Source organism: Corvus cornix, chromosome 1, assembly GCF_000738735.6.
Source record: "Corvus cornix cornix isolate S_Up_H32 chromosome 1, ASM73873v5, whole genome shotgun sequence".
NCBI lineage: Eukaryota > Metazoa > Chordata > Aves > Passeriformes > Corvidae > Corvus > Corvus cornix.
In genome coordinates, this window is record NC_046332.1 from 25731465 (window position 1) to 25743279 (window position 11815).

The 11815-nt window shown below is 46.8% G+C and overlaps 1 protein-coding gene across 1 annotated transcript; it reads left to right on the forward strand.

Annotated features, from left to right (window-relative positions):
- Nucleotides 1-255: 255 nt before the first annotated feature.
- Nucleotides 256-11815, forward strand: SLC19A2 (solute carrier family 19 member 2). Its single transcript, XM_039552460.1, has 6 exons — nt 256-441; nt 568-1173; nt 4221-4443; nt 7908-8100; nt 8972-9113; nt 9350-11815. The coding sequence occupies exons 1-6, from the start codon at nt 256-258 to the stop codon at nt 9473-9475; spliced, it is 1476 nt and encodes a 491-aa protein (XP_039408394.1). The 3' UTR covers nt 9476-11815.

The window sequence follows — 11815 nt, forward strand, 5'->3', positions numbered from 1 at the left end:
AGCCCTGCCCTGCCCCGCCCCTCCCCTCCCGCGTGCACGGCTTCTGGCCCCGCCCACAGGGGCGGCACTGCCCAATCGTAGAGCGGAGCGTGGCCCCGCCCCCTCGCGCCGGCCAATCAGCGTGGGCGCAGCGCCGCGGGCCGGGGCCCGAGCCTCCTCTCGGGAGGTGACCGGGACGCGCCCGCGCCCGGCACCGGAGCCTCCGGCCCCGGGAGCGCCTTTGGCCCGGCCCGGCCCGGCCCGGCCCGGCCCGGCATGGCGGACTCGCACGGGGGGCGGCCGGCGCAGCGCTCCGCCCGGGCTGCCGGCGGCGGCGCGTGCTGCTGGGCGCTGCCCACGGCGCTGCTCTGCGCCTACGGCTTCTTCTGCAGCGTGCGGCCGTCGGAGCCCTTCCTCACGCGGTACCTGCTGGGGCCGCACAAGAACCTCTCCGAGACCCAGGTACCGCGGCCCCGAGTACCCTCCTTCCCGCCAGCCCCCCCCCCCGCGTGGTGCGTGTCTGTCTGTCCGTGTTTTGTTCGCAGTACGTGAGTGCTGGGGGTCACCGCCGTCTTTTCCCTTCCGCAGGTGTTCAACGAGATTTACCCGGTGTGGACTTACTCCTACCTGGCGCTGCTGTTCCCCGTGTTCCTGGCCACGGACTACCTGCGGTACAAGCCTGTGGTCCTGCTGCAGGGCCTGAGCCTCATCGTCACCTGGTTCATGCTGCTGTATGCCCAGGAGCTGTGGGCCATCCAGTTCCTTGAGTTCTTCTACGGGATGGGGACTGCCACCGACATCGCCTATTATTCCTACATCTACAGTGTCGTCGATATCAATCTGTACCAAAAGGTTACCAGCTACTGCCGAAGTGCCACCCTGGTGGGCTACACAGTGGGCTCGGTGTCTGGGCAGATCCTTGTGTCAGTAGCGGGATGGTCCCTTTTCAGCTTGAATGTTATCTCCTTAACCAGCATATCCATTGCCTTTGGCACGGCGTGGTTCCTGCCCATGCCACAAAAAAGCCTTTTCTTTCACCACCTTTCAAGTCAGCGGCTTAGCTGTGAAATGAAGGTCATGGACTGTAAAAATGGAGCAGTTGTCCAAGATCATCCCGATGTGCAGAGGGCACCTGGCTGGGAGGATGAGGCAAAAGTTCCCTTAAATGGGGAGGGTCATTCAGCAGAGAAACAGGTGAGTTGTGCCCTGAGTTTACATGAGAAGGAGATGCTGTACTGACATGGTTGTGAGATGTGCCTGTATGTACATAGCATAGAGATGTAATATCTAACAGCAAAAGAGAATCCCTTTACTTATCTCACTTCCTTATTTATGCCACGAGGAGAATTATTACTGGCATCCTTTTGCTGTTTGAGCATGGTAGGCTGTTCCTTAGTTTTTCTGAAATTGCTCTCCCTGTCTTACAAGGCTGCAGTTTGAATGCTCTGGGCATCAGATTGCCATCCATTGGTACAAAAGCAAGGGACATCTCTGGGATACTAAAAATTGAGCATATTTCCAAACTCTGTGTGTGCTTCTGGATGCACCCAGTGACTTGCAGAAAAGAGGCAATTCTTCTTGCACTCACATTCTGACATTGTTACTCCAACTGTTGTGCAAGTTGTGCTGTATAATATTTGGGGTTTATCGTATGACCCTGGAAGGAAACTGGTCTAGGAAAGAAACTGTAGTAGTTCTTGAGAGCACTTGGAAGCAGACATTGATTAGCTATAGAAGGGTAGAATATGGATAAATTGCAGGAAGCACATTTGCATAGTATCAGCTTAATGCAAGCCCCTGAGAACACCAAGGTAGTGCCCTGACTTGTGGCTTTTGTGGGCTGCATAACCTCTGGCAAAGCCATTTGTATGGAAACAAGTGTGGGGACCCTTGCTTGGTGGAGGGACCTGCTGGGTCCTACCTGGGTGAGCAGCCTCCAGTTTTGAGGCCCAGTGTGAGTGTGTAGTTGCCTGCTTGGCAGGTCCCTGCTGGTCACGCTGCTCCAGGGAATGCAGGCAGGGGGATTCTTGGCTCTGGGGAGAGGCCAGCCTTGCTTCTTGGACAGAAGGAGGCCATGCTGGTTCTGAGAACGAGCCAGAAGGTAAGCGCGACTGCTGGATTAGTCAGCAGTGGGTATTTCTTAGCAAGTAAGCCCCAGTTAGCCGGTTTGGGGGAGGCAGCATCCAGGGCTGCTTTCTGCTTCTCCAGCTACAGCTAGGAATTAAAGGTATTAACATTCCAGGGACTTAATCCTGCCCCATCCAGCACGATCTTGTGTGAGCAAGGATATTTTTACCCGAGTTATGCTTGCATGCTGAAGGGTATTTGTTAAGACAAATTCTGTGCCAATAATGACTAATGTATAACTTATCCATCCCTTTTGTTTACTTTACTCCCCTTCTGTGAGGGTACATGTAGTGCCAAAGTAGTGGAGAAAAGTTTAGAAAAGGAGCAAGTACACCTGCCTAACTCCCCAGAGGTCACTTACACCAGGTGCTGAAGGCTGAGGAGCACTGGAGTGTGATGATTGTCCTTCTTACTGAGGTAACAGCAACCATATTTCATGAGCATGGATGCCTGTAGGAATAATTGTACTGAAGAGACACAGCCAGGCCATAGTAGGGCAGGTGGGCCTTTCTGGCTTATCAGACATGTGCTTAGGGCTGAACAGCCAGATCAGTTTTTGCAGTGTGTGTGACGGTTCCCTTCACTTGTTTTTCTGCACCTAAACTTGAGCTTCGTGTGAAATCTTCTGTGTGGGAGTTATGTGCTAAAGTCACATTGCCATAAGCTCACCTCTTCCCGAGTTGTTCTGTTGTGTTTTGGAGGAATGGTATCCACAGAGCAAGAGTTAGGCCATTGGCATAGCACTGGTGGGACTGTGTGGTGTTCAATGAAGATGCTTAGAAATCAGTGGCACTTGAAGGGGTGGAAGAGAGAGAGTTCAGGACAAACCAGGCTGTGGTTTTTTGGGGTTTTAGTAGAAACATTTTAAAATGAGTTTTATTGCTCATGGAAACAATCTTTCCCAGGCACACACTGCACAATTCCCCCAGGGAAAGGGCGTAATGCCAAGAGCCCAAAGTTGCTGCTGCTGTCTGGAAACCACTCTGAAACTGGACATGTGACAGCACAATGTGCAATAGCTCAGTCCTGTGACAATGCTGTGTGTTTCCCTGCAGGGAATCCAAATTCACAGGGGCCTGAGGTGCTGGGTGGGCCTTGGGGCTTTGCCCAGTCTTGCATGAAGTAACTGCTCCTGCTACTCAGACTAGCAGGGTTTTGCCCTACAGGGTCTACACAGATTCTGTACATGTGTGCATGCAGCAAATGCAACCAGGAACTTTGGTCTACAAAGTAAAGACATGCTCTTTTCCTCTGCTGCTCTTGACATAAAGTGGTAAAGAACAGGACTGTAACAGTCTGTAGGTAAAAAGCAATTTTGATTGTTGTCATCCGCTGTTGCTAGAATAGATCTGTTTTCAATTATTTTTTAAGGGTTTGCCCCCTTTCATGCTTTTTCTAGAAAGATTTGGAGTGGAAAGCTTCATTTCTTATCTCATGTCATTTGTCAGGGCACTTGTATGTGCAGGAGCTGCCAGTGTCTGGTGGAAGTAGCTTCTGTTTTGCTTTAGATCCCCAAGTGACATCTCTCACCTTCTTGAAGCCTTGGTGAGCTTGAACAGGGGTAGAGCATGTGGTAATGAGATTGCTTCTCTGAGTATTTATAAACCCCAAATGCCTGTACTGAAAAAATCAGCTTATATGGAGAGAGATATAGTCATTTGATGTCTTTCATGTTCTCTGTGCTACAAAATTTGGTTGAATTTGAATCAGGACTTAAAAGTGTCAGTGGGGTTTTTTTGCCTTTGTGATGTAAATGGCTGGCTTCTGATCCTGTCTTGTCAAAGTGGATATTGTATCCTGTTCTCTGGTGTTTCTTCTCTGGTGCCCTTCAGTTGCTCACATAACATGTGTCTGTCCCTGCTCTCTTCTGGGGAGAGCCAGAGATGGAGAGGTGATTGGGGCTGAACCCTTCCTCTGCATGTAAGGATACAGCCCTGGTTGGCAGAGATGGGAAAGCTTTTTATTCATTACTCTGTAGAGGTTTGTGTCCAGGAGTGGTATTGTCACTCACCAGTGATCAGACCAACTGAAAGGGGCAATTTTGTGGAGCAGTGTGGAGTACTCATAAACAAAGGCTTAACATTTCTCTCCCCTTCCTTCTCCTATTTATGCAGAAACAGAAAGTAGATATCGTAAAGGTGCTCAAGGATCTCTGGCGGGACTTGCTGCAGTGCTACTCCTCCAGGACCATGCTCTGCTGGTCTGTGTGGTGGGCACTGTCCACCTGTGGCTACTTTCAGGTCATCAACTACGCTCAGGGCCTGTGGGAGATGGTGCTTCCTTCTCACAGCGCGGACATCTACAATGGTGCTGTGGAGGCAGCTTCGACGCTCCTAGGTAAGCTTCTGGCATAGCTCCTGTTCTGCTGTGAGAAATGTCTTGTTTCCCTCAAGGTCATTAGAGCATGATTTGGAAGTGCCTCGCATTCCCCCAAGCATGCAGGAGAGGTAAACCCTGGCATCTGAGGTGAATCTTCCCTGACATGCACAGGTAGGTGCTCAGTGTGAGTTAGTCGCTGAAGCAGCCCTGATTCTCGTAATTCTGTACGTAGGTGTTTAGAGGAGCCTCCCAAGCCAATCTTCATTCTGAAATACTTGGCAGAAGGCTCCAGGCATGTGGCTGACTGTGTGTTCTTGGCTGTCACTATGACGGTGGGGTTATGCTTGTTTTAAGCACTCAGTCAGACATGGGGTCCTGTGTGTTTGGTTTTCCACCGGGAGGGTACCAAGGTTTCCTGCACACGCACAGCATGCAGTGAGCCATGGTTAGTCATTTCAGCACTGTTAGGAGCAGAAGCTATTAAGATGAAAGAAGCTGGTTGACTTGAAAGGGACAGGTAGGTCAGTCAACACAAGCATTTGTTTATGAAGTTGTTCAGTACTGTTTCATTACCAGAACTAGGGCAATACCTTTTTAAAGTAGCTAACATACCCTTACAGAGGTTTTCTAGATGTTGCTGCAGCGTGTCTCTTTTCTTTGATGGAGTCATTGTTCCATCATCTGCTGTGGACATCACCTCCTTGGGGGCAAAAGAAACCAAAGTACACAAATAAATTATTAGTGCTTTCTTGGGCATGCTCAGCCCCTTCTTGAAGTTCAGTAGGAAGCTGTGGCTGGTTTATAGTTCTAAAAGCTAGTGTACAACCCGTTGTTAGCTGGGTTTGAAGCTGTTGGCAACTTGATGACTTTGTCTGTTCAGTCCCTGGTGTGCTAAACCTGCACTTGAATAGCTTGGTCTCATACACTGTTTCTCCACTCTAGCATGAACCTGTGGCTCTTACTTCTTGTTTGAATTAGCTTCCTCTACCATCCTGCCTTTGTCCCGGGAAGGAGAAGAATTGGTATCAAGGGAAAGAAGACCCATAATGTGGCCTAATATCAGCAAGATTAAATATATATATATGGAGGGGTATTCTTCAAACCTTATCATGACCATTTTTGATAACAAGGTCCTTTTTTTAAAAGCCTGTGAACAATGGACCTAAACTCTTGTAAAACTGAAGTTTTTTAGTTTCCCATTTTGATTTTTTTCCTCAAGTGTCATTTTTCTAAATAGTCTAATCATTTTGGGTCATGTTTCATAAAAGCAAATTAGCCTGAACTGCTCAAAAGACACAACCAAAAGTCCTTCAAGTTGATAGAGATTAATTGCTTGAAAGAAGAAAAGTTTAATGAATTAATACTCACAACTAAAAGCTTGAAATGTGTAACAGGACTGGAAATCCTAACACCTGTTGAGAATGAGCATGCAGTGACCTGCCTTCCTAGGCACTGGTGCAAATGCTCTGACTCCTGATTTCCAGTTTGAATTTATTAATGAGCAGTTTATTTGTCTCTAATGTCATGCCAAGTTTGTATTTTAACACAAAATCTTTGTTCTGGGCCAAAGAAGCCAGGTTTTTCTAGTTGTTCTTTGGTAAATTTAAGCTCTTTGTTCTCTTCCTAATTAGCCCCTCTTTGCACCAAACCTGGTTTGAGTTGCATTCTTTTTGAAGGTCGATAACCAGAATTGCACTCGGCTTTATTCAGTGAGGCCTCAGACTTAGAGAAGCACATGCTGTTTACTCTTCTCTTTGTACTAGAAATACCTCTCCTGCTGCATCCCAGATCTGATTTGCCATTTGCATTGTTCTTAGTCATTCTGTGCTCAGTTAGGAGCAATGTTTGGCAACCTTTGCATAAGGTGCTGTTGCCATCCCTGCCCTGCAGAAGGGTTTAAGTTGGCATGGTGACTCATGTAGCTGTCGGCTCCCTGTCCTGGGAAAGAGAAGTAGTATTCCTTCTAGGGAGATCAGCTGAATGTTATGTTGCATCCCTGCACCTTCTTTGGAGTGTGGCAATCCTTTATCAGTTTGGGTTGTGAAACCACTGGATCAGCTGAATGTGTTTCATTGAAGGCCAGAGACTGAATATCTTAATTAGGTGTCAGGTTGATACAGCCTGGGCACATAGGGAGAGCACAACTTCATGAATTGCCATGAGATCTTCATGTCTGTTCCCAAATTTCAGAATTGCTGAGACAGTAGGAAGAATGCTCTAGGATTTAGCTTCTTTTTGCATATCAGAGTTTTGCTACTGGGGAAGCCAGACTTTCAAAGAACAAGATGTTAGTCAGGTCATGTCACAGCAGGCACTGAGAAGACTTTAGTGGGGGAAAATAAATCCTTTGCCTTGGCATAGCTCCCTTCTTCACCAGTCTGCGAGATTGATGTGAGGTCTGACAGGATCGCAGGCTTGTGCAAACTGATGGTACATAAGGAGTCTTGGTGTGCTTTAAGGTTTTCTAAGACAGCAGGCCAGCTAAGGGCTACAAAGGGCTTAGATGGTGCACTGTAGCACTTCTGTGCAGTGGTCTACTGCTGAACACAATCCTGTTTTTCAGAGATGTCCTGTAAACCTCCCTTTATCAGTATGCTGTTTGTCTGGTTTGCTGTGTACAGCCATTATGCTGTTGGTTGCTATTTGGCTTGTTTGCAGAACAAGGCCTACTTGAAACGGGAATTTTCTATCGATGTAATGTGTATTTAGGCTTCTCAGTAGTTGCAAGTGTGATAGTGCATGAAACACACCTTGTCTGCTTGTTGAATTGCATGAAATACCACATGCTTTCCCATCCTATGATTTGTCTTTTCTCCCCATCCACCCTTCATAAAATCCAGCCAGAGTTACAAACCTGTTCGGGTTGTAAAGGATTGTTCTTGCACAATCAATAGTGCGTGATTATACGCTGTGATTAGGCTGTATCCCAGGAGATGTGGATTTGGACTCCTCTTCTTACTTACTGTTACAGCCCAATGTGGAGATGGCAGTAAATGTAGGTGTTTCTGCCTCCTGGGAGAGAGCTCTAACAACTGTGCTTTAAAGTGAGTAGTGTCTTCCTCCCTCCTAGCCTCTGCTAAAGCACCACTAAATAATTAGGTGAGTGCTTTTGAGAACCAGGGTTTGCATTTCTCAATAGAGACTGCCCAATTATTGACCACACTGCCACAGTCAAGTGTAGAGGACTGGCTGGCAGTGCTCTGAGGCCTGGGGCTGTCATGCTTCCAGAGCCAGATACAAGATTTTGGAGGCAGTCAGCATTGACCTATGTATTTTTTTCCTGTTTCTGTAAAAGTAAATGGGACTTTGCAGCAGGATTCCAGGTGAGGGAGGGGTCAGGAAGGAGAGCTGCTAAGGTGTTCTCATTTGTGTCCTCCATTTCATTCATGTTTGGCTGTTAGGGGCTGTAGAGCTCCCAATACACCATCTCCAAATTGCTCCAACTGTAATTACTAAGAGTTATGCTTTCCTTCCCCTCACAGGAGCTGTTGCAGTTGTTGTTGTGGGTCACATAAAAACATCCTGGGCAATGTGGGGTGAGGTGGCACTTGCCCTGTTCTCCTTTCTTATTGCTGCTGCTGTGTATGTCATGGACACTGTTCGTAACATCTGGGTGTGCTATGCATCCTATGTCGTCTTCAGAATTATCTACATGATGCTAATCACAATAGCAACGTGAGTATTTGTAATGTAAACTGCTCTCAAGGTTACAGCTGGTGTGAAAGCAGCACATTTTCTGTGTAACAAGAGTCTGTTGCAAGGGTTTGTCTTGTGATTCAGATTGGAAGCTGTGGCATGGAGATATATTTGGCTGGCAGTGTGCCCAAGCTTAAAAGTCTTGTGACACTGAAGTGACTGCTTCTAAATATTAGGTAGTGCTGATTGCTAGGGGGATGTTTTTCGTAAGTGTGCCTGTAGTGAAGTGTTAACAGATGAGGAAAGGACAATGCTTTGCCTGGGTTGAAGCATCAACTTTCCCTAACCTGTAAGAAAACTACTTCAATGTTATTTGTCACTTTGGGGGGGAAAGGATAGCTGCTTTTGAACCACATAATCACTCCAAGACAGCTCAAGCACAGTAAGAGGGGTGATGCTGAAACTGGCAACTGCGAAGGGAGTTCTGGTTAGAAGGTTGCAAGAGGTTATGGACCACACAGCAACAGACTGAAGCTTTGAGACTGCCAGCAGTTCTCTGGTGCCAGAGTGCATTTCATCTTCTCCACGTGGCAAGACCCTTTACACTGGACAGCAGGGCTGCTTCAGTAACACCAAAACCCACAGGGCTCCCTCAGTGGAGGGTGGGGTTGTTTGTTTTTAAAAAGAGGGGTTGCATGTGTCTTATGGGTCTCTTCTAGCTTCTAAGTTAATCCATCATGATCCTATTTAGGAAAGGACACTATCTGTGCAATGTAGTTTAGCTGTGGAAAATACTAAACCAGTCAGTGTAACTCCTCAGGGTGCATAGTCGTTCTGCCCAGAAATGTTCCTGCCATTCATGCATTCCCCTGCTTTTTCCCTTATGTTTCTGGTTGACCTTTCTTTCCAGGTTCCAGATTGCTACAAATCTCAGTGTGGAGCGGTATGCGCTGGTGTTTGGGGTCAATACTTTCATTGCGTTAGCACTTCAGACTCTGCTCACTTTGATTGTCGTGGATGCCAGTGGGCTTGGCTTGGGCATCTTCACCCAGGTATGATAGATGCTCTTACCTTTATTGATGGGAGATAGGGAAGGGAGGAAGATAAACTAAGCTGTAAAACTTCTCAGCTACCTGTTTATGGGTCAAGGATTTGACAGAGAAATAACCACTGATTCCTGATATTTTAGAAGAGGAAGGGAACTCATTTATTTTTTTAACATTCTTACAAATCTGCTAACTGCTTGGTTTAACCACTTCTTTTTATTTTCTTTTCCCCTTCTCTGCAGTTCATGATTTATGCCTCTTACTTTGCGGCCATCTCGCTGGTGTTCTTGGTCAGCGGCATCTGCAGTATTGTGAGAGCTTACAGGAGGCGAGAGCAGATGCAAAGCGGATCACCTGAAAGCCAGTAGTGCACCAAGAAAAGACTCTTGGTGGCTACATATGAAGATATAGGTCTATTTTTAATCTCTGCCTTTTCTTCCCAAGGCAGCCACCTTAACGGTATACGATCCATATTTATACTATATTAGTAGCACATTTTAGAAGGTAAATGTATTAGCTCTTACGTAAGTAAGAACAAATATCTTCTTTCTAAAATGCCTTTTGTTCTTCTGTTGCATATATGGGATGTGCAGCAAAGAACAGTAAATTTTCTCAAAGAATGAGAAAACCTTGGGAGGTTTTAGTCTAACACTGTCCATCTGCAGGCAGTTTTGTGATTGTCTGGTGAACTGCTGCTCTCTGTCATGAGGTGCTGCTGCAGGGCAGAAATGAGGGCACACTAGCAGACCTCTCTGTGGAGAGCCCCGGGCCTGGAACAGGAGGTGGCCTGAGGGCTGTGCTCTGCAGTGTGGCTCTCTCTGAGGCTGCCCTGTGATGCTGGATGCTCTGTTTTGAGGACTGGTACACGTTTCTGCACATGCTTCCTTGAGGAGCTTGGACTGCTTCTCCTGTTCCTGTCTGTCATCCCTGCTGCCCGAGGTTTACCTTAGCTGATCATGGTGCTTCCCCAAAAACATAACTGTGTCCTGGGGCAATCTGTGACACTGGTGGGTGGGCTATCAGCAGGACTACCTGTGCCACGAAGGCCTGTGCCCAAGGGACTGTAAAGCTGGAGGGGAACTTGGAGTTGAAATAGGCAAAATGCTAATCCAAGGGACCCTTGGATAACTTTGCCTTTGTCCCTCAGGGCTGCAGGTTCCTGTGATTACAGGAGTCATTGCCTCACAACCTGGGGCTGGACTGTTTCAGGGAGATGGTGGGTGTTAGTGTAGCACTGAGAAGGAAGGTAACTCACAGGCTTTTAAGCTATTCTTTGTGCCCTTAGAGAATTTTGACTATGGTGTGATTAAATTGACACCTTCAATTATGGTAGTTAACAGAATGACTGCCTGAGGCATTGAAAAATGATGATTTATGGTCTGTCATTTTTCCACCATTATTTTTAAATGCCTTTATGCTTCTGGTGGGTCTCTGTCCACTAGTTCTACCTCTTCTTTCCTCATGAGCAGAACAATGAATGTTTAGAGTGGGCAATTCTTTTGTTTTGTCCAGTTTAAGCAATTTGGGATTTGCCTCTCATCTGTTTCTTAAAATAATTTATTTTTTCCAAATTGCTTCAACACTGAGGAGGAGTTGCACAGAATTGGCCTGGGCTTGGCCACCTTGGATACTCGGGCAGCATGACCAGCACAGCAACAAATGCCTATGGAGTGGGCCTGTTGCTGTGCAGGTTGTGGTGAGTTTAAGCATACAGGAGAGCTGGCAAGGAGGAAGGTGCAATGCAGCCTTTCCCTCCATGCCTTCTCTCTGTGTGTTCCTTAGACCTCCTTTCTTCTTCCAGCTGAAGAAGCAGCTTTGGTTCATCACTTGCTTTTAGTGCCATGGAGACTTCACAGCAGTGGGGTTGGGAAGGTGTTTTCCCTCTAGCTGGGACATTCCTCATCACTTTCTGTGAGCCTCAATCTTTACCACACAAGGTGCATGATTAATGTGTTTGGCATGTGCTGCCTGGGATCCAGGGAGCCCTTCCAGGCTGGCTGCTCAGGGGAGCCTGCTCCTCAAAGCTTTTCTTTCTGCAGGCTGCCTGCTGAAACAGCCCCCTAAGGGGGGGCTCAGCTGCACTGGCATTTACACATGTAAACTTATCTGCCTTATCCTGAAATGGAAACTTGAAGCCACCCATGTATATGTTCCTTTCTCTACTGTTTTTTGTTTTTAAAAAAATAAAATCTGGAGCCATGAAGTACTAGCTGATGAGCTGTCCTGGGACAGGGATAGTCTGTCCTTTGAGTTCCTTGGTCTGATGGCAGTTGAAGCAAGGCGGGGGGAGTGACTGTACAGCACTCCTGTCAAGTGACCAAAAGGAGCAGCTCAATTTTAATCATACTCTTCATACAGAAATCAAATCTTTGATGGGGAACAGCCCAGTTATTTTAAAAGCAAGTCACAAATTAACTAATGACTTACAGCATTATCAATGGGTTTTGTACCAAAGTAATGAAACTGTGGCAACTGTAATAGAGAGGCTCGCTACACTGTGTATGTTTTCAGGCGCACAATGTATGGATGCCATACCTGGATGTTAAGGTTCTGAGCTGTGCTGTTGCTGTGGTGATGAGGTGACTATAGAGCCTGATTGGAGCTGCATGCAGAGTTAATAATGATGCCTATGAAATTCTGTAACCATGTGGACACTGTTGGTTTCTAATTAAACAGCTATTTTTGTTAAATAAAAATACTCTGAGATA